This window comes from Lutjanus erythropterus, chromosome 5 (assembly GCF_056507025.1).
Source record: "Lutjanus erythropterus isolate fLutEry1 chromosome 5, fLutEry1.hap2, whole genome shotgun sequence".
Taxonomy (NCBI): Eukaryota; Metazoa; Chordata; class Actinopteri; order Lutjaniformes; family Lutjanidae; genus Lutjanus; species Lutjanus erythropterus.
Genome location: NC_139321.1, coordinates 10,665,737 through 10,688,766, shown reverse-complemented (window position 1 = coordinate 10,688,766; position 23,030 = coordinate 10,665,737). Strand labels below are relative to the sequence as shown.

At 38.7% G+C, this 23,030-nt stretch overlaps 1 protein-coding gene across 2 annotated transcripts; it reads left to right on the top strand.

Annotated features, from left to right (window-relative positions):
* The first annotated feature begins 880 nt into the window (after window positions 1-880).
* LOC146326488 (uncharacterized) lies at window positions 881-15,200 on the top strand. 2 transcript variants are annotated; one of them, XM_084718773.1, is made up of 6 exons: window positions 881-1,036; window positions 4,687-5,164; window positions 9,893-10,010; window positions 11,666-11,777; window positions 11,878-12,109; window positions 14,541-15,200. In XM_084718773.1, exons 2-6 carry the CDS (start codon window positions 4,984-4,986, stop codon window positions 14,705-14,707), a joined length of 810 nt encoding a protein of 269 aa, XP_084574899.1. In that variant the 5' UTR covers window positions 881-1,036; window positions 4,687-4,983; the 3' UTR covers window positions 14,708-15,200. The 2 variants fall into 2 exon arrangements, with proteins under 2 accessions (XP_084574899.1, XP_084574900.1); XM_084718774.1 differs by having other exon boundaries at window positions 930-1,036; window positions 4,690-5,164.
* Window positions 15,201-23,030: the final 7,830 nt, after the last annotated feature.

Sequence of the window (23,030 nt, the reverse complement as noted above, 5' to 3'; positions counted from 1 at the left end):
CAATTAAAAACACCTGGTAATATTGACAAAGCAACAGTTGATCATTATTGGGCCAGATACTGGCATCAGAACTTTAATCAGGCCTGAAAAGTTGAGTCCGACAAAGTTGAAACCCGAATCTGTCCCTCATTAGCATATTTCAGCCCGAACCTGATTACAGCCTGACATGTTTTATTTTTTTAACAAGCTTCCCTCTATGTACCAAACAGCAGGAGCTGGCAGTGACAGGGACAATACCTGCGGAAAATGAAAAAAACAAACAAACAAACAAATACAAAACAAACAAACAACTAAAAACCATAATTATGATAATACAGTAAGACAGCCTGACTTGACCGAAGCCCGTCAGGTCCTGTCAAGTCCTGTCAAGTCCTGTCAGGTCCCATCAAGTCAAAAACAAAAAACACTATAAAGAACTTTAAATTACTTACTGTAGTGGTAATGTGATTACTTTGAGGTGCTTGAGATACAGTTTTCCATGTTACAGTTGCCCCCAAACCCCCAACCTGACTTCTTGAATTCAGTTTAATAGTATAGTCTTCCTTGTTCCTGAAAAAATATATATGTGGTATCGTTAATTAGTGCACAAGTGTTTGTTTCATGTTCTTTCTTAGTGTTTTTCACATTGTGTTTTATTGTTTGTTTCTTGTGTTTCATTTTGTACAACATGCTTTGACAATACTCAACTTTATTATGGTCACGCCAACAATAAGCCTGAATAGAGCCGAATATGTTTCTGATATGTAAAGTTATGAAGGGATATCCCCCCCTCTGCTTCTTTGTGGCATTGTGGGAATTGCGAGAGAGGAGAAGTGGAGGAGAGAGGAGGAAGGAGGAAGGAGGAGAGACAGTGATGTCAGCCCGTCCCACTCCTATTCAGTACAAATGCAGCAGAGCAGGGCTGAGCCTGCATACCACTGCTGCTGACGACTGATCCCACACACGCACACACACACACACAAAGGCACACTCTCACACACTCATCATACCACACTCACAGAGGCGCTGGGAGATGCTACCGGCTGGCAGCCACTGAGTAAGTCCTCCTCTGTCCTCTCCCGTCTCTCTCTCTCTCTGCCCGTCTTTGTTGTGATTGCCATTCTGCAGCCCGCCTGAGTTCATTTATCTCTCACACTCTCCTCTGTCCTCTGTGAAACGGCCAGTGTTTTCTCACACTGAGGGACTTTTCAAACTTTTCTCTCAGTATGCCGTGCACATACCTTACTCTCCTCTCCCTGCCTTTCTCTCTTTTCTCTGCATGTGAGCGGAGACAGGCGCAAATCCCGGACTTATTTGCATGTTGGCGCAGAGCCAGACCTGCATGCCTTTATATGTGAATAACAGAGCTGAGCGTATGGGATGTTGATCCGCTATGTTCTCGTTTTGTCCTTGTGTGATTTTGGTTTTCTGAGGTGTCTGTGCGGGCTGTTATTGTCTGTGATTGCTTTGGCATGTTTATGTCTTGATTTGAATATTTCTTTTGTGCCTCCATGCCGGAGTTCAGATGTTCACAGTTAATTGCGGGAGCTGTTATGGAGTTACAAAACTGCGATTCTTTTATGGAAAAATTGAGCAATTTGCCTCTGGGTGGGCTGTTTCGGGAGTAAATCTTCAAGTCAGGTCCACTTTATTTGCATTGCTCTTAATCACCGAGTCTTAAAGGGTTTCACAACTCCTACATTGTGAAACAATGAATGAAAACACCCCCTGTCAATCTTCAGACAATAGACACTCACAGGGACAAGAGCATGGATCACAAAAGCCTCACCCGGACAAACTATAGAAAGAGACTCGAGAAGTGTTGATTAATGAATGAATGGATGCTAGTTAATTAGATTAATAATGCCACTAAGCTGATATAACTTAGAAATGAATGAATGAAAGCTACATCAAGCTTAGTTTACTGAAGTTTTACTACTTAAATAAGATTAAGAGCAGTTAACTGAGAATCTGCTGCCTAGTTCAGAGATTTATGAGCTGCTGAATTCTTAATACCACAACATAACTCATTTTAAATATCCCGAGATGCTGCCTCCATGTTCTCTGACCCTCGTACAGGAAAAGTTTGGAAAATACACTTATTATTTTTATTGCCAAAGAAAATTGATACCACTCTCTTGTCTGTAGTATAAATATTAAGTTATGAGATGGTTAGCTTAGCTTAGCATAAAGGCTGGAAAACAAGCGACAAATCTAATTTTTACACTATAAAGCTGTTTGAACTCATAAAATATCTGCTGGTAGGCTGATTTTTTTTTGTCAGAGGAGAGAGACAGACTGGCATATTTACTGTCTTTTTGCTAAGCTAACCTGTTGCTTCACATTTAAAGCAGCTACTTGGAACTTATTGTGTTGAATTTGGAGGCCAGTGTGGACAAAAACAAAGTGTTTCTACCACCATAACCACAAAATATATTGTCAAAAATACAATTATCTAAAGAAAAATCTCCTCCTGCTCCTTTTTAACTGCCTAACTTAAGCCTGACTATAACTTTGGCTGGGAAAATGTAAACAGTTTGCATGCCATAAATTGTTTCATTTGCTTTCACAAATAAATCCAAATTTGTCTCAAATGTACAGACATGAGAGTAGTTTAAATCTTCTCATCAAACATGGCGTAATGTATGCATGTGTATAGCAGCAATACAGACTTTTGTGCTTTTCAGATATTTGACAACAAAAGACAAACAAAAAAAATCATTATTTTTCTTGACAAAATAAGTAAATAACTATTTTACTGCTCAGTTGAGGTGAAACCACAGACCAATTAAAGTTAAGTACAAGTCTGCTGTGAGGTTCAGTATAATTCTCTGGTTCAACATCTGCCACACCTGAAACAACAACATAAAAACTGATATTTCACTTTTATCAGAGTCAACGGCTTTACAGGAATATTAAACTGCCCTCGAGTGCAGATTGGCAAACTGTTATCACAGACGAAACCCTATTGGCTCTCGCTTTCTGTTTGACATTTTTCAAAAGTGTGTGGAGGGTGGAGACTCTCATACGGTGTGTTTACACACAGTTTCAGCTGAAGGTTGTTTTCTGGGATTTAGCACTTGGGGACTTCCTGATTGAGTTATAACCAACTAGGCCAGGCTGTTGGTGATCTTTATCTGTGTCACATGTGTCGATAAGGTGCTAAAAACAGACAGAGTGGCAAAGTGGTGTGTGTCTGTGTGTGAATGAGAGGGACAGAGACTGAGATATGGTTATTGCAAAAAATTCAAGATTTTTCCCAACAAAGGCAAACAGCAGAAACTACAGCAGCAAATAAATACACAGACTACCTCTGTGTCTGTCTTTAACTCAGTCTACTAATGTTTACAATTTAACATATTTAAACATGAAGTTTATCAGTAGTTTAACCACACCAAATTATTAATTCCACTATTAGCAAAAGCTGAGATGGTATGATGTTAAGCTAATTAGCTTTGGCAGGAGTGTCGCTGTTCTTTTAGTCTCTATAATGATTGGATTTAGCTAGTTTACTGCTTAATTTACTTAAAAAGAAGCAGAATTACCAAGATTTAAATTAATCTGAAGTGATATTTTTCAAGTACAATAAACTGAGGAAGAACAATAAGTGAAGTTGTGTAGCTAACAACATGACAGCTAAAGTAGGAAAGCTACATCAAGTGAAAGCTAGCTTGTGAGATAGCCACAGCTGGCCTTGGCTAAAGTTTGTTTTCCCCCAGTGAGGCTGTAAGTGAATCTCAATTAATATTTTTCAAGTACACTTATCTGGGGATAAAATTAATAAGTGAAATTGTCTAGTGGACAGCTGGACAGATAAAGCCTGAGAGCTACACAGAATAAAAGCTAGCTCGTGAGATAATCGCAGCTGGCTAGCCTCAAGTAAAGTTAAATTTACTTATTGATTTTTACCCAGTGAAGATTTAAGTTAATCTAAATGCATATTTTTCAAGAACAATAAAGTGGGAAAAATCAATAAGTTAATTTGTGTAGCTGACCACAAGACAGCTAAAGCAGGAGAGCTACATCAAGTCAAAGCTAGTTTATTAGCTAGTTGCAGCTGGCTAGCATTAGTTAAAGATCATTTTTACACAGTGGAGATCTAAGTTCATCTAAATTGATATTTTTCAAGTACGATAAACTGGGGAAAAATCATTGAGTGACTTTAAGGCTAGCTAACTTTGGCTACCTCACAAGCTAGCTCTCACTTGATGTAGCTCTCCTGCTTTAGCTGTCTAGTTCTCATAATTTAATCATTTTTTTATATTTCTACAGTCTCAGCTCAGTTGTTACCAATGTAGTTACTGCATTTTTGCTTTGTAGGGCAGTGTAGCTGTCTTTTACCCTCTATCTATGTCTGTTGCCCTGAGATAGCATGCAGTCATTAACGCCCTGTTATGTGTGTGTGTGTGTGTGTGTGTGTGTGTGTGTGTGTGTGTGCGTGTGTGTGTGTTGACATACTAAACCTGCCCCTGTTTGCCTGTCAGTGTTTGAAAGCACAGTGGCATTTTCACTGCCTACTATATGCAGAGTAAACACTGCATGCACACACACACACACGCATATCAACACACACACTACATTTGGCATTGTGGCCTATTTGCTGTGGGCCTATTGTGTTCTGCCAGCCAGAACAGGATTGAATGGAGGGGAACAAAACAATGCAGTAGATATAATCTCTCTCTCTCTCTTTCTGTGTGAAAACAACAGCAGCAACCTTCAGAGCTCAGCTGATCCGGACACACAGTGCCTTCACCCCCAGTGAGCCCATCCAACACACTCCTGCTGCACCGGGGAGGAGCGCTCGACAAAGGACGCCACAGTGACCTCCAGCAGGTAGACTGCACCTGATCCCACATCCTTCAAAGAAAAGGGAACCTGACTCTGAAGCAGGAAAAGGAGCGATCGTAACCCACCGCTGAAACACGACCCACTGGACCGAGAGGCAAGAGGGGCTGACGGCCGTCACTCTCTTCCTGGCACCCGGGGGGAAAAGAAGGAGGCAGGATGCTGGCTAAAATCCTTGAGGACATGTGGGTGGAGCCCGAGGTGCTGGAGGCCCTCAGCGAGGAGCAGAAGAGGATCCTCTTCTTGAAGATGAGAGAGGAGCAGGTACGCCGCTGGAGAGAGCGAGAAGAGAGGGAAGAGAGGGAAGGAAGAACCATCAGCGACACCAGGCCAAAGAAAGGTAGAGTGAATACTGGTTACACTGGTGGGAACATGGAGAACACACAGGTCTCACTCCATCACACTACAACATGAGTGTCAGTTCCAGTAAAACAAGCTTGACCTAAGTAGCAACAATGTTTTACAACAGGAAGGAACAAGGTTTCTGGGAAATGTGGCCTTGATTTTAACAGTAACATAACTCTGACATAATGAGGTTAAAGCTGCTCCTGTAGCTTCTCTAACATGATCTCATTTCTTTACAGTAAAACACCAGGGTGTCACAACTAATCGGGCAATGATGCGTTGACAAAATTAAGACAAAATTACAGACTGCATTCAGAATTATCTGTACCTTGAATCAGACATTTCTTCAACATGCAAATATGTACGATTTAAAGGTCAGGCGTGCTAGATTTATGGGAATATATTGGCAGAATATCACAGAAATGGAGTATAATACTCATAAGTATGTTTTCATTAGTGTATACTGACCTAGAAAAAAGGACCATTGTGTGTTTGTTCCGTTAAAATGAGCTGTTTATATCTACAGAGGGTGCAGTTCCTCTTCCACAGAGGCTGCCATGTTGAACCGCCATGTTCTACGGTAGCCTAGAACACACAAATATGGCCATTTTTTCCGTTTCGTGGCTACTGTAGTTTCTCGTATATGTATTTGAGAAACTACAGTAGCCAGAAGGCAAGGCATCGGGTATTCAGTTGGTTGCAAACTGTGGTCTTTTAGATGTGTCAGATATGTCAGAACCTCTTAAGCTCACATTTAACATGTTTCATCTTATTTATTTAAACCATCAAAAAAAAAAAAAAAATGGGGGTTATTTCTATTTCATGGGTGGGTGCAGTGACTCTGCACCAGAGCTAGGCTAGCTGTTTTCCCATGTTTCCAGTTGTTATGCTAGGCTAGGCTAAGCTAACCAGCTGCTGGCTGTGATTCATATTTATCGTACCACTGAGAATCAGTAGCTACTAGCTAATCTACGTCAATCATTAGCTAGCTAGTTAGCTAGCATTTTACTAGCATTAGCTTAGTTAAGATATGACTATATGTCGCTTTTAGAGGAAGAGGAGAAAGTTGACCGAGGCACCAAGTTTGCTCAACTGTTATTGGAGCACAGGGCAAAAAGGGGCGGGACTTAGGAGGGGTAAACTGGTCACAAATGACATGTGATGAGTTTTTATTGCTGATTCTGACATTTTTAGATTAAAAATATTTACATTTGTTTATTTTTAGACAACAAATTTAGCTTTTCTCCTCTTGAAAACCCTTCATCCCGTCAGTGTGGAGACTTTGGAACAGCATCTAGGGAGATCAGATTTGCAAGAAATATAATTTAACAGTGAAATTAATGAATTAAGTAAATGTGGCTGTGGGGATTTGGATTTATGAGCCCAATGTGTTTAAAATCCTGGCCCTGATTAGTCCTCATACAGTTACCACACACATTTTTAAAAGTCCATATGGAGAGTAATTACTGTGTTTTTTCTCATAAATATCTTAATTTCGTGCAGTCTGTAGCTGGCAACCTTTTTTTTTTTGGAGCTGCAAACACACACATTAATTACAGTTTATCACACATATTTCAGATTCTGAAAAAGTGCACACTCAGGTCATTTTATAACTAATTCATGTTGACCAGAAATCTTCTAAACTCTGCCTGCACATGAAACACAAGCTGTGTAGTAACACCCTCTCAGGTTACCAGTCTGATTAATGTGTTTAAATTACACTCAAAGTAATCTTTTCATTCTCTGTCAGGCTGCTGATGTGTCCCTCTGCTCCACCTGTCTGTCTCACTCCTCTCAGCCGCCCCTTTCATCCATTTACTGTGTTTATCTGACTCACTGAGACCCGAATCACCTCCACCGGTCCTGCTGCACAACAATGAGTGTGCGTGTGTGTAATACTGTTAGAGTGTGTGTGTGTGTGTGTGTGTGTGACAGACAGACTCTATCAGCGCAGGTCGAACCGTTCTCCAGGCTGAAAGCTGAATAAGATTGAGTAAGCCCTGCGGTTCGGGGCGTCGCCGCACTTTAAACCACATATTCAGTTACCCTCTTTGTTTACCCAATCTCTGCCGTGTCACCTGAGAGGTGACTGAGTGTGTGTTGTCTGAGCGTTTGCGTTACACAACATACAATCCAGTCAGGCGTCTTTTTATTCTTTGTTCACTGTGCCGCTGCCAGGAAAGACATTCAGTTCATTATGTGTACATGCAGGCCCATAAATGTCACATGAACACACAATTATTTACCTGTGGATAAAGATTTCTATTATGTGCCGCTTTTCTGCTTAATTTATGGGTGCGGTAGAGAAAAGACACGTCCATTCTGTCATGGAAATGTCCTCTATGTCTTTTAATCACAGTTATAACTCAGTGAGGTGAGCATAAAGGTGTTTTGCACAGACAGACGATGGTCTTTGATCAGGTGACATCAGCCTGAGACGTCTGCACAATGTCCCCTTATGTCCTGAGTGGCCGTACGCAAACAGACATCATTCCCTGAAATATGAGCGAAGTCAGAGCTGCCTTTGTTGGAAATCTGTACAGTCAGTTGATTGTTTCTATGGACTCCTACAGTATCTGTTCACTGAGCCTGCGGTATCTTCCAAAGGTTAAATCTGCATTGACGGCACAGTTCTCTGAAGATTTGAATTTTTTAAGCCACACCCCGATCGGTGATGTCATGGCAGGTGTTTCACCTTTAACAGCGAACTGTCCTGTCATGGAAAACACCTGTTAGTGGGGTTTATTTCTGGTGACTGTGACTAAAAATACCCAGTGTTTTCCAGGGTGTAAATGAGTGTTGTGCTTGGAATTTATTTGTCTGTATTATGACGTGAAGATTACATAACAAAAACTTATAATCCATTACATCATTCAACCTATTCTTTTGTAGAAGGGCCAGATTTGAAAAAAGTACTAACGGCTCTGACGTTTACGTTTCCCATGTCTGATCTGTAAAGTTAGGAATTTAAACGTGTAAAACAATCTGTCTTTTTATTTGCTAATTTTCACAACTGGAAAAGGAACTTTATGTACAAAAGTAAAGGAAAAACAACGCACCTTTGTAATCCTAGATTAGAAGTAGAAGTGTATGACTTTAATAAACACAATTAATGCTGCAACAAATGATTTTTGTGGATTAATCTGTCAGTTATGTCCTTGATTGATTGATTAGTTGTTTGGTCAACCAGTGTTTCACGAAGCCCAAGAAGACCTCCCTAAAATGGATTAACAAATATATTCAGGTTAACAAAGTTGGAATCAGAGAATTTTGACCTTTTTTCTTTAAAAAAATCCTCAAACCAATTAATCAGATATAAAAATAGTATAATATTAATATTTCAATAATGAATTAATCATCATAATGATTGAAATCTTTTTTTTCAGTCAGTTTGATTCTTCTAAATTCCCTCTGCTGAAACAGACAGTTAAAACCTGTTTTTCTCAAGTATATTTATTTAGTTTTTGGGTTTTTGTGAACACACAAATAACAAACAGCTCAGGAAAAACACAGGCCTACACAATCTGCATTAATAATAGTTAGAAAAATACGTACGTTCTTTTTAGAAAAAACAAATAGTTAAAATAAAATCCAAAATATAGCAGCCAAAGTTCAGATGACAAAGGGGCATTGTAATTGCAGTATCATAAGCAAAAAAGGGGGTGTGGGGATGTGTCCGCAGTCAGTCAGATACAGTGTTTGCAAGTGCTGACGCCACCGTGTTGGAAAAGAGGAGATATAAGTCCATATTTGCTTGTCAAGTACTCAAGAGGAAAACATTCCAAGATTATCTTATGCCAGTTTGCTTTGGAAGGAGGTTTGTCATTTATCCATGATAGAACGATATTCTTGAGTTAAAACTTTTTTTAAATAATAAGTGTCTCTTTGTTTAGCAACAGACAGAGGCGATGAAATGGGCCCATTAGCCTACTAATAAATTATGATCCTCCAATATACAATAAACAATGAACAATAAATAACGGCCAGAAATTTAGAGTGTTTACTGGTTATTTAAATAAAATCACAGATATATAGTTCTTTCCATGTTTATAAATGGTCAAAGGGCCGGAGTGAAGTCATTAAAGGGCCAGTTGAATAGGCCTGCATTACATTATTGCATTATAATCTATTTAGAATTTATCATAGATATTAATGATAGAAATTAATATTGTTTAATTATAAAATTAAAAGAGAATTAAAAAGTTTTGCTCCAGTGTGTAACAAAACTAAGCTCTGGCACAACAAGATGTCGGCTGTTTGCAGTGTAAACTTTCTGTCAAACCGCCTCAGGTCAGTTTCGTGAAGTCCTGCCTGCTCACCGACAGGAATGATCTCGCCCATATTTAGTGTTTTCTTTTCCTTTTTGCAGTGATCCCACATGATTTAGACAAAGTTCGTCGATATTCTGTTATGAGAAATGTTTTGCAGTGAGAGATGAAGAATGTACTTTAATGGAAAGAGAGAAAACAGTGGAAGGACACAGAAATAGAGAGATAAAAGAAAAGAGCAAATGGAGAGCAGTTTGACAGAGAGCAAACTACAGTGCTGTTGTGTCAAGTCTCTTCAGCTCTATACTTATAGGACAGCACCACCTTCTGGATAAAAGCCAGAATAACAATTTATGAGATGACTGCTTTTATCAGAATCCTACTGAGGGATTAAACTGTATCTGTGGTGAGCTTACCCTTTTTTTTTCTTCTCTCATCTTTTCTTTCTCCTGCAGCCTACAATAAACACGTGACCTGGCTGCTCGGTCGGGACGGAGACGTGAGCGTCAGTGTGATCGGAGAGGTGGACGAGTTCAGGTCCTCCAAACTCCTCCAGAGCCTCATGAATAACAGGTAAAAAAAAAAAAACCCACAAAGAACTGCTGGTGTCACTGATTGATTTTGTCTTTTTTGGCATCAACCTCGATATGATGAGGGAGTATAAAAACAGACTGAGGCAACACAAAGCCTCTTAGTTTCTTCCGTCTTGTGAAGGGCTCACTGCAGGGGTGAAATATAGCTTTAATTAGTTATAGTCTCATCAGAGTCCTGCTGACAATGACCCTGATTAAGACCTGTGCTGGTTGTAATGCATATTGACATGTAAAATAAAGGCATTTTCATTCTGCACAAACCCTGCAGTGTGCCTCGCGTTGTTATTGAAGGAGATTTACATTAAATTTTTTTTATTGAGACTGTGTTTCATAATTGCAATGAGCCCTTTACAAGATAATATAAACACAATACACCTGAAGTGTCCAAACCCGTATGCAGGCCTGCAGCGAGCAGTTATTTTTTATTAATGATTAATCTGTTGATGATTTTCCTGATTGACCGATTAGTTGTTTGGTCCATAAAATGTCAGAAAATGGTGAAAAATGTTGACCACTGTTTCCCAAAGTGTGACGTCCTCAAATGTCTTGTTGAAAACTTAAAGATATTCAGTTTACTGTCATAGAGGAGTAAAGAAAGCAGAAAATATTCCGATCTGAGAAGCTGAAATCAGAGAATTAGGGTATTTTTTCTTAAAAAAAAACAACTCAAAATGATTTATAGATCATCAAAATAGTCTGTGATTAATTTGATGGTCGATTAATAGTTGATTAATTGTTGCACCTCTAATACAGAATATTCATAAACACACTATTTTTTTTCAATGATCCCTCAAATGTGGTCATAAAATACTTGTGACAAAGACATGTAATGGAGGCAGGATATTTTTCAGTTAAACAATAAACTTTGAAATGGCATCAAAGCACCAAAACAATAAACTTTTACCAGTATTTTTAATTATTATAAATAACATAAATAAGAGAACACAAATAGAACAACATGTATGTATATATTAAACCTGAATTAAGACAAATGATCAAAAATACTTAAAATGCTGCCTATAAATCTAAGAAAAGTTTTCAAAGCAGTGCATATTTAATAACGTACTTACCAACAGTGATATAGATCAGACAGTAGGCAACATAAAATGCATCACTTCCACTTCCACCGTCACATGTTGGTAACTGGGTTTCAGAGAAAATCTCAATCATGTGCTTTAATTTAATCAATTTTTCCATTAGAATTTGCTGCAACATCCAGAATGTGCAAATCTCACATTTAGCTTTTTACACACCGAACAAAGCAAACTCAAATATTGATAAACTTATCAGGGTGTTCATGGGGTTTCTGTTATTTTAGTTTCATCATGACATAAAAGTATTTTTCCATAAAAGCCAGTGGACTGACAGCTTTGTCAGGTAGCTCCTCAGGCAGTGCAACGGCCTCCAGAGAGGTTTATGCCACCTTAACAAAGCCTTGAGTCCCTTTATAACACATGACATAACGCTGATTGACTTTGATAAAATCAAGAGTGAACCCAAGAGTTTCAGTCAGCTCGCCGTCTCCTCGTCCTGATTGGATTAAAGGGGTTATTTGCCATATGACTAACTGGAGAATTGATTCAAAGGTCGGGACGGCTGTCTGTGGGACTAAAAATGGACGTCTTTGTCTTCCAGAGTCCGCAGTGATAATATGAATGGCATCCAGACAGCCGACTTGCTGCCAGGAAGAGAGGCCCAGCAGCTCGGCTTTAAAGAAGACATCCAGCTGTCCCTCACAGATGTTAGCGTGAGTTCATGTGTTTGTATGTGTGGTTTTGAAGTTGGGAGGGTAAAGATGGACGCCGTTTCAGAGTCTTACCGTCAAACTGTGTCCCACTTACAAACAGGATGACCCAGCTTCACCGAACGGACTGTCGTCTGAGGAGGACATGGACTCCTGCAGCGCTGATGACGACCCCAAGGACCCCGCCGAGGACAGCGACACTGAATCAGGCGGCAGCTCGGACAACCACGGCGACTGGGCTCCTCTCTACAGGCCCCATCTTAGTAGCCATGGCAACCAGCCGCTGCTCCAAGCCCAGCTGTCAGACACAGAGAGGGACGGCCCCGAGGACAGAGGTAATAAACAAGAGAGGAGGGAAGAGAAACCTGATATATGTGATTTTAAAATGTGACTCAATGATACTCGTCCACTGATTCTAATTAGATAAAGTAAATGTAGAAATACTACCACACTAAGTAAAGGTCCTGACTAAAACACAGTTCAGATAATTTACTAAAATAAATATAAGAAACATCTATTATAAGTAAAGCATGAATAAAAGGTACTAAATACTATATTCACCAGTAAATGTAGTCTTTATGCAGAATAGTTCCAGCCATAGTATTATAATATATACTTTATTATTATCACTTATGCATACACGTAAACAGCATTTAATGTTGTTGCTGGTCGAGGTGGAGCTTGTTGTAAAACTGATTTATAAAAAAGTTTGTTCATTAAATCTTGATGTCCTAAGAAACTAATAGGCATAGCTGTCAAATAAATGTTGCAGAGTGCCATATTTCCCTCTGAGATTTGGACTGTAAAGTGGCAAAAAATGAAAAAATACAAGTGATGTTTAAAGGGCCAGTATGTAAGATTTAGGGGGATTTATTGGCAGAACATGGTGTACGTTTTCATTACAGTATAATCATCTGACAGTAAGAATCATCTAGTCCTCTGCCACTGAGGCTGCCATGTTGCACGCCAAAACCTGAAACTAACACTGAAGCTCATAAAAACTAACCTGAAACTGAGTATTTTTTAGCAATAAAAACTGGACTGAAAAAGGCAAATCCACACTGGAAACTAACTAACTGAAACTAAACTGAAAAATTTAAAACAAAGACAAATACTATAAATACAATAACTCTGGTTGCTACAGTGGCCCAGAAAAGACAAACCAATCACTGGCTCTAGAAACACCATTTCATGTTTCCCCATTCTAGTTTGCCCTACACTCTTGGAAGGGGAGGGTGAGACGAGCAGTATTTTGTTGGTGGTAGTCTACAATGTCACCACTAGATGCCACTAAATCCTACACAGTGATCCTTTAAAAACCTCAGAATTATGCTTAAGTACAATAATTGAGTAAATATACTTAGTTACTTTCCAACACTGCTTGCATTGTATGTAATTTGTTGGAAAAATCTACTTGCTTATCATGATCGTCCAATGAAAGCCATGCCTTTATTTTCAGTTTATATTTCGGATAAACTAGAGGACTAAATGTCCTTCGTGTGTTGATGGGTTTCAAGCTAAATAAATTATTAAAACCCTACCGGATTATCTGAAAAATGCATTATCACAAAGCTTAAAAAGGGGGTCTGTTTTTCACCTGACACCTGAATCTCAAGTTGCATTGTGGGTAATGTAGACGGCAGGTTTCAACAAGGAAAGACAAGGTGTGAAATAAAAAGGTGATATCTTTGGTACTGCTGCATCAATTTTTGATCGTGTAACTGTCCGTCCTGAGTCTGACAGAGTTGTAGGAGTGTGACGGTAAATCAGTGAGTAAAGAAAAATTAATCCCAGGAGGATCACTGATCTTCAATAAAACTGACGTTCATGCTGTTTGATTGATTGATTTGATTTGATTCGGCACATATATAAAAAAAAAAGACATAAACAAAACAATATAAGGATGTGCAAAGGCGAGTAAAAGCCTACAAGGCTTATCATGGGTCTCCCCCAGTTTTAAATTGAAGCAGATCAAAATTTAATTATAATTACTGATTATGATTTTGAGTCTAAATATTTAGGTTCAGAACTGTAAATCCCATTTTTATAGCATAAGTCTTATATTGGCATTATAAAAAGAAAAATGAAACCAGTAAAGTAGTAATAGAAGGGAAAAAAATGATACAGACAAAAAAAGCAACAACAACAAAATACTAAAATACACAAATATCTAAAAAAAAAAAAAAAAAAGAAGAAGAAAAAAATATCTAAAAAAAATGTTTTAAAGGTTTTTAAAATTGGTGAGACGTGTTTTAACATGGGGAATGTGAAGGTGACTAGATTGTCTGGTTTTAAAGGAATGATAATCTGAATTTAAAAAGAAAATAATTCCTGAAAAATTCAGGCAAGCTAGCAGTTTTATGAAGAACTTTGTAAACAAACTCACATATTTGAAGTCTATTAATGTCAAATACAGACAAAATATTCGGCTTACGAAACAAAGGGGCAGAGGGCGTCCTGGAAAAAAGAAGAAGAAGAAAAAGTGGCTCGACAGATGAGAAATATGTACTGACCCATACAAAATTAATTTTTTTTAGATTTATTCGATATATTGCTTCCATATAAGCTTTTCATCTACTAGAACACCTAAAAAAACGGATATTAGAGACTTGGTTGATGGGCATATTTCTGATAATTTATCTCACTAAACAAATTACATCTTGTCATCTGGTCATTTAGGGACCAAAATCTTTAACAGAGGGTTTGAATGTTTGGGTGGTGACATGGTGAATTCACTCCGTTCCTCTCTCTCCTCTTTCTCCTCAGAGATCGAGTGGTGTGAAGAGAAAAAGCCAGAATACGGAGGCCGCGTGGCTCAGCTCAGGAAGGCGTTCGCAGACAGCCCTCACAGCACAACGCCCGCCTGCTCCAAACCACCTATACCTGCCAAACCTGCTCACCTACAGAAGACAAGCACACCTTTGATCCACTAGGACTGAAGGTGTGTCCACCCCGCTTACAAGACAACACTTTGACCCCAGAGAGGCAACGCCTGCCGAGCTGAGTGTAATGAGCCCTGTGCAGAGAATAATGGCTCAGTGCTCAGACTGAGGCCACGAACATGTGAAGGAGAGGATCCTTACTTGAACCTGGGCGGTGAACTGAGATAGACTTTGTTTAGGCCTCGATTCAAGGACCGACGGACGGACAGACGGACGGACAGAGAAATGTCTGGGGGTGGAGTGAGAGAAAGACTTGAAAGGTTTTGAACTGAAGTCAACCTGAATGATAAAACGAAGCAGCTTTGATGTTGCCGAGTTCAAATGCGATCACATAGTTTCTGTGATTGACAGGCAGAGAGACGTCCAGAGAGACAAAGACTGTTGACTACAGGTGAACGAAACTCTGAGGCTCGCTTGTTCAACGAGTGTTAATTAAGTTTTATTATTCACTGAAACATTTATGTGATAAAAAAAAAAATCAAATTCAGCTCCTTCTGTGCTGTTTAAAACTGTTTTAAATGTCGTCCGTGTAACATGTCACTGTACCGCTGTAAGACCGCTGACAACATCTTCATCCAGCAGATCGACAACAATCACAAAGGGTTCTGGGATAAAATAAAAGGACTGAATCTATGGTAAATGATAAAAAAGACTCTTCCTATCTGGTGCTTTTATCCTGAGATTTGTTTCGACAGCATTTTACAATCCCTTCACCGGTGAACACACAGAGCTGCGTTTCCCAGTGTCGAAGCACCTTAGCTTTCCACAAAGGTTTCTACGGTATACGTTAGCAAAGGAACTTCTGTTCCCACGAGCTGCTAAGGTACATCGTAAGCTGTAAGTTGTCTTTCATAAATGACTTCTTAACATAGTAAGTGTTGCCATGGTCATTTAACTTTAATCTAATACTATAACAAAGGAAACTCTCTACTAAAGATCATCTGCTTGATCTATTTAAGCATCCAGACAAGACTTTGTGATAGTTCCAATAAATATGTAACCTATAGCCTACAAAATATAAAATCTGGATTTATAAGCCACAGTCTGAGATTTCTAGAAAGGCCCAGATAAATGATAAAGCTAAATGGGTGAATGATTTTGTTCTCAAACAAAAGGTCTAGTACAAATTTGTTGTTGTCACACAATAGGCTCCTGTAGCAGCTTATCCCTGTTTCAGTGTATTCAGCACTCAAGTTCAGTTTGGGGCACAGGCTACTATAGACTAACCACATAGTCAGAAAAGCTTTGCCCTCAGTTAGCTCTATTACATAAAAAAAAATCCATCATTTTTCACAAATTGGATTAGCGTCATCGAGAGGTCTTATGATGTGTTCTGCACAGAAACTTTGTTTTCATAAACATTTTCATGAAGTTAATTTTAAACTAAGGATACAATTTGCACAGGTTTGCTAAATGTGAGCTATACTGCAACTGTCCATCTGAAAATCATAATGTTAGCCAAGTAAAGCTAAAACTCTGACTCTAGGAAACTGAGCTACAACTATGATTTAGCAGATGATGTTAATAAGAAACAATAGACCATCTGAACAGCTGATGTCATCAAAAACCTGCGTGTGAATTTCTGCAACAGAACTGCAGAGTCATGAAGCTGCAGTTGTTAAACTGAATGTATTACCAGCACTGAGATCACTGAAATATCTGGTTGTGGTGTATATGATACGTCAGATCCAATATCCCGATGGTCAACTTAAGTTATACAGGATTCCAACAGGATCGCGACTGTTTAAGATCAATCGGCGGCGTCTATGGCTGTAAGATATTAAACGTGTTGACTGGATTGAGGATGTGATCAGAAATGCTCATGTTTTCAGCGCCTGTTGACAAGCTGTTGTGGTCAGCTACACTTCCATTGCCAAACTGCTCGGGCAGCTTGCTCACTGTTTACAAACTGTAAAAGGGTCTGTGGCTTAAGGTGTTCACATCCTCAGGAACGAAGCAATCATAGCTCTTCTTATTGTCTATTATATTAATGTTATAGAATATAATAGTCTAGACTGAGATGCCTCAACTACTTTGAGTGGATTACCATTAAATGTTGGACAGATGGTACTACCCAGTGGATGAATCCCACTGACTTTTCCCCATAAATTCGCAACTATGTAAGAGATAATGTACAGTGTGGTGAGGGTTATTTCACAATAATGACCTGCTCACTGTGCATTATCCTGTTTATTACATGATTATATACAAAAAATCAGTAATTTGAAACTAAATATAATTTTAAAATAAAATAAAATAAAATAAAATAATAATTTGCCTCTCCAGAGTCGCACTCTAACAGTCTGTTATACAGAAATAACAGACCTTAGAATGCTGTAATTGACCAATCAGAATCAAGGATTAAACAAAGCCATGCAATAATGAACCAATAAAGCCTGTGCTGTTTTAGAATTCTTCAGACAACAACAAATACATAAAAAGGTCTGTCTGAAGGAATTTATTAGTTTATGACTCTGGGGAAAAACTTTAAAATTCCCCCAGACTACTGTATCTCTGAACTATGTCTTTCTATATGATCTCCTTTTGATAACTAATGTAATATTTTTCACCTCCATTCACTGAGCTTCCTCTCACATTGATTGGAGCCCTTTGGGAAGGCCCACCACCCACTCTGAAAACCTTTGCTGTAGCGCCACCATCTGGTCCAATACTTCGGTACTCTGGTTTTTGGTTTATATTGAATTTACTATCAGAGAGGAGTAAAGAAACCAGAAAATATTAACATTTAAGAAGCTGAAATGAGAGAATTTTGACTTTTTTTTTCTTAAAAACTTACTCAAACTGATAATTTGATCATCAAAATAGTTGGCAATTAATTAATTCTCAATTAATAGTTGAATAATCTAGTGTTAACACACCATCTCATTGTTTTTATTTCCTCTCATCAGGAAATCAGTATAGGACATTTTTAGTCGAGTTCATAAATGAGACAATTATTATTATTATTATTATTTATTATTATTATGAGATACTTTGAGTCCAATATAGAGAATAATAATAAAAATAATTCTCACTAAACATTCAGAGAAGTCATCCTTAGAAACCATTTGGAAAAGGGCAAGTACTTTCAACTTTTTTTCTGACGAGAAAAGCCTTCAATGCGATTCTTTGTTCTTTTTTCAGTTCTGATATAACTGATACAATCACAGCATTCACGCTAACCTCTTCAGGAGCCGCCATTAGCTGCCAGTAGTCTCCAAGGACACTGATTCGCTGCACCACTTTTGTTGTGGACAAATGGATAACTTGAAGCCTGGCACTCACAAATGCAGCTGCCTCACAAGGTAATTAGTGTTACACAAAGTGCCCTGATTTCAGTGGACCAAAAGTAATTTGACAAATTACTTTAATAAAGTTATTAGTTGTTCATTGGTTATTTAATAGTCATTTCATAATTAATTATTTAATTGACCTTGACCTTGGAAGTTGCAAATTCTTGTCACAAGGCCCACTTACTTTTCCAGAACTTTTATCACGTCACAATCCCTGGGTCACATGGTAACAACTAAACCATCTCCATGACAACTAATACAACTGTTCAGTTAGTGGACCTTGTGATGAGAATGTTGTTTTTTTTTTTAAAAACATCATATTTAATATTCAGTTGCCAATCCTTGATTCAGACATCAACAAACACATCCATTGTTAGCATCTTCACTTCTTGCTTGCTTCGGTGCCTTTTTGCTTTCCTTCTTGTTTTCAGTGGTGTAACACATGATCAGTTGGACTGAGGTCAATTGACAGGGCACAGTCAAGTTAGGTGAATTGACTAGGCAAGAAAATTCAGCTTTTTGGCTCTTTAAACATCAACTGTATAGTCATGAAACTGTAGGGACTGAAAAAAGGAGCTCCACTGCTGGTCAGCCAACAAGGACCTGAACATCCTCACATGGTCCTCAAGCACAGAATCAGCACTTTAAAAGCATGGCCATTGTTTTGTTTCAATTCTAGTGTCCTGGGGCCATGTTAAGATACAACTTGCAAATGCTGTCTCAACTGTTGTAACCATGGTAATCACAAGGGTTTGAACATAATTTAGGAAAAAGTCATTACAGATGAACAGGCCCTATGTCTATGTTCTATCCTAACTTGAGATAGAAAAAGTGTCTTACACAAGCATCCCAACATACCAAAATCTTCAGTATAACTGTTAAACTGTCACAATTTTAAACCTGTAGTAGTAGCTAACAGTAGTGTTGGCTAACAGTAGCTAGGAGCAGTGTTTACTAAAAGTAGCTAACAGTCGTGTTAGCTAACACTAATGATAGTGTTCACTAACAGTAGTGTTCACTGAAAGTAGCTAACAGCAGTGCTCACTAAAAGTAGCTAACAGTAGTGTTAGCTGAAAGTAGCTAACAGTAGTGTTCACTAACAGTAGTGTTCACTGAAAGTAGCTAACAGCAGTGCTCACTAAAAGTAGCTAACAGTAGTGTTAGCTGAAAGTAGCTAACAGTAGTGTTCACTAAAAGTAGCTAATAGTAGTGTTAGCTGAAAGTAGCTAACAGTAGTGTTCACTAAAAGTAGCTAATAGTAGTGTTTGCTAACACTAATGATAGCGCTTACTATTAGATAATATGTTCACTAACAGTTACTAACAGTAGTGTTAGTGAGCACTAATGATAGTGTTCACTAACAGCAGCGTTAGCTAGTTCTATCAGTAGTCTTAGCTAACTCATTTAATCCTTATGGCTGGTCTTTTACTTTTAAATGGATGGCCGATACAGTGGAGACTGTCTGCTATCATATCCCACTCTTTCTTTTATCTCCTGGGTCAGTGTTGTTGTAAATTTCCTGTGTAAAAGAACATATTTGGACTTTTCTACAGATGTTACAAACGCCTCTGACTCATCTGTCTTGAAGGTCAGCACTGCCTGTTGTTGATTTTGCTCCATTTTTGTACATTTCAATGTAGTATGTTTCAGTATATTTCAGTTGTTTATCTCTGTGAGATGAGAAAGCAGCGTCTATTGCTAAGTAACAGACAAAATATCCTAACCTGATATAAGATATGTAACGTAAGATAAGATAGGATTCCTGAAGTTAGTTAGCTTCTTTAATAACAAACTTAAAGCAGGACTTATCAGTTATACTGCCCCTGTGATACAAATCTAAAAGAATGAAAAAGATGTCCTTGGACAAATGTTTGATGTGTATAACTCTAAAAGGACATCCCATGCTAGATACAGCAGAAAAATACTTAATAATTCTTGTAAAAACATGTGTTACCATGATAAATGTGACACTACTTCACGTTTATGGCGGTTTGAGCTGCTGTTACTATCTAACCACTGGGTCACATATTCACTTTACTTGGTCACCAATTGCCTGCTAAAACTCTGCTCCTGCTGACACCGACTTTTCTTTATTTTACCTTCCATTTGTATTTGTATTGCGTAATTGACAAATGAGTTTACATTTCTTCGATTGGTGTGAAACAGAACAAATCAGTACAACTAAAAGACGCAGTTGATCTTGGAGTTTTTTTTCATCTTAACACAGTTGAGTCTCTTTCTATGGATGTACCATGCAGTCAGTATGTCGGGGGGGGGCAGGGGCTGCTGAGAGGGGAAGACACAGAGAAGTTGTTGATGGTGGTCACTTACACAATGATTATCTATTCAGCGGGATGCGTCAGAAAACAGCCCATCAGAGATCAAACGGCGAGCACAGAAAGCTGATTAGCATGTGGTTTGGACTGAGACAGAGGACGAGACGCCCGGGGAGACAGAGCAAATGGGAGTCCAGTCACGGGAAGCAACGCGTCAGAGCCAACTCAATAAAGTTCTTCTCATTCTCCTCACCGCCTCCACACCCTCAGCCTGCGTGTGTGTGTGTGTGTGCGTGTGTGTGTGTGTGCTCCTGCAAGCAAGTGTGTGTGTCCACCCATATATCTTGAATCATGTGTCTTGACACGAGCAGTCATGCACAGTGCGAAAAGCCCCGCTATATATAGTAGGACAGTGTTGGGTTTCCCAGCAAAGCATTGTAGGAGTCCAGATATCTTTGTCCCATTACAGAGTGCATGTTGTTGCTTTGTAATGTTTCTAACTGCTGGAGGGAGTGGTGTGGACTCGAGTGACATGACTTGGACTTAAGTTACAAATTTGCTGACTTTGGAGTCAACTTCACAAAATCGAAAAGACTTCCACCTGGACTTGCTTCCCCCAAGATTAAAAAGTATTTTCTGTAAAAAAGTGTGCCTCAGATTAATAAAATTCCCTTCATTTCCTGAATCAAGTAACATTAAAGGAGAAATCTGTAATACATTGACTGTAACTTATCATAAAATGACCCTGATATGTCATTAGAGATTTAGGAAACATGCAAAGTTGAAATACTTGCTTCAACACTACAGCTGCAGCGTCCTCCTTGCTGTAAAACTGTTTCAGTTTGCCTGTTTCAGCTTAAATAGAGTCCAAATTCATGCCAAATGTTTGCCGAATGACTAAGTGTCTGTTCATGAGTCATAAGAAGTCAATAATAATCCTGTAAATGGAGTAGATGCTTATAACGGTCAAACTGAACGATATGTTCATGGAGTCTGGCAGGTAATGAAGCAGGCAGTCACTGAATTCAAACTGGGTGTGTGTACTTGTATTTTCAGGATAACTTAACGTCACATTGACAGACTATTGACACTTATAAACAGCTGATCAACTTATACTGTAGGACTCGCCGTCACTTGTTATTGTCAAAGGATAAAGCTGCACTCGTCTTGCGCTCCTGCAGGGTTTTGCTTTGCTCCTTGATCAACTTCAACTCACTTAAGGATATATATTTGATAGGATTTCAGTCTATTTAATATACCATCTATGGTTCCAACTTGCTATCTGGACTGCAGCACTAAATTTTAGATGCACAATTGCTACATATTGCTCCTTTTTTTAAAGATTTTTTTGGGGCTTTTTATACCTTTATTTTGACAGAGACAGCTGAAGTGCAGACAGGAAAGGGGGTTGAGAGAGAGCGGATGACACGCTGCATAAAGCCACAGGTGGGAGTCAAACCAACAGCCACTGCAGAGGACCGATGGCCCCAGCACATGGGGCAAACGCTCCACCAGCCGAGCTACAGGGGTGCCCCATATTGCTCCTTTAATACTATTTATTCTCAGCAAGTCGGCGCTTAATTCCAAGATTCAGTTTGAACTGCATCCAATCAAGTTGGGGAAGTGAAACATGAAGAAGTAACATTACATTACTGAGCTCCAGTTATAAAAATGATACCAAACATAATTATGTTTGTGTACAAAAAGTATGACGCGGGTGATAAAAAATGATTTGCAGTGTGCAAAACATGCTGGTGAAAAATTAAAGATGAAGATTCAACAATTTTCAGACAAAACTGAAAAAAATAAAACCTGAAAAATGCTTCCATACTGCTCACCTGGCGTAATCCAAGTCTCCTAAAACTCTTGGATTATTTTCGGTTTTGTTTGAAAACTAGGATATTCTGCAGAACTGTTTTCCTGTGAATCTCCAGCAGTGTTTTGTGGACCAAAAAAAACCTAAACCCGACCTTCAGTCGGCATGAGGGTGACTAGATAATGGCTGAATTTTCATTTTCGGGTGAACTACCCCTTTAAGACTCATTTAAGACTCAAAACTCGAAGTTTAGGACGTGGAACCTGACTTGGGATTTGAGTACAAGGACATGAGACTTAACTGTCCCACTTCTGACTATAGGCGTTAAGAGTCTACTGATGGTCCTGTTTATTTTCTGTCCAGTCTGAGAGGTGAAATTAGGACATGAACAGCCCGTAAGTTTGTGCTCTTTTTGTGTTTATTAAGTGACAGTGAACTTCAAAGATTATAACAAGGATTAGATACTGTATAGTCTGAAGCCAATAAAACTTACCTTATCTAATTTTCTGAATGAAGTCATTGTGAAGAGACATAATGAATCAGTTAACAGCTCTGTACATAATGCATTATAACACGTCAGTAGCACTATCATTAGATCAAGATCTAAAGGGCAGTGGTTTTATGATTTGTAACCTCAGTGCTGGTGAGTTAAAGTGTAAAATCTCTGGATTTAACAGAATAAACAGTTTTAAGTGTTAGACGCTTAATGTGAGCATAAAATTCAAGTCAGGAAATGGTTATTTGGCTTTTAAGAGTTTTTTTTAGTGATGTTCAACTTCTGAATATAAATAATTTTAATAATTGCACAGCCTACTTTGTGTGCTGTATAATTTGTGTGCTTTGGATGCAAAATATGTTCTTAGCCTCTCAGCCTGACCTCACAGAAAAGCACTGGTGGAGTCAAAGAGGGGCAAAGGGGGTGATTACTC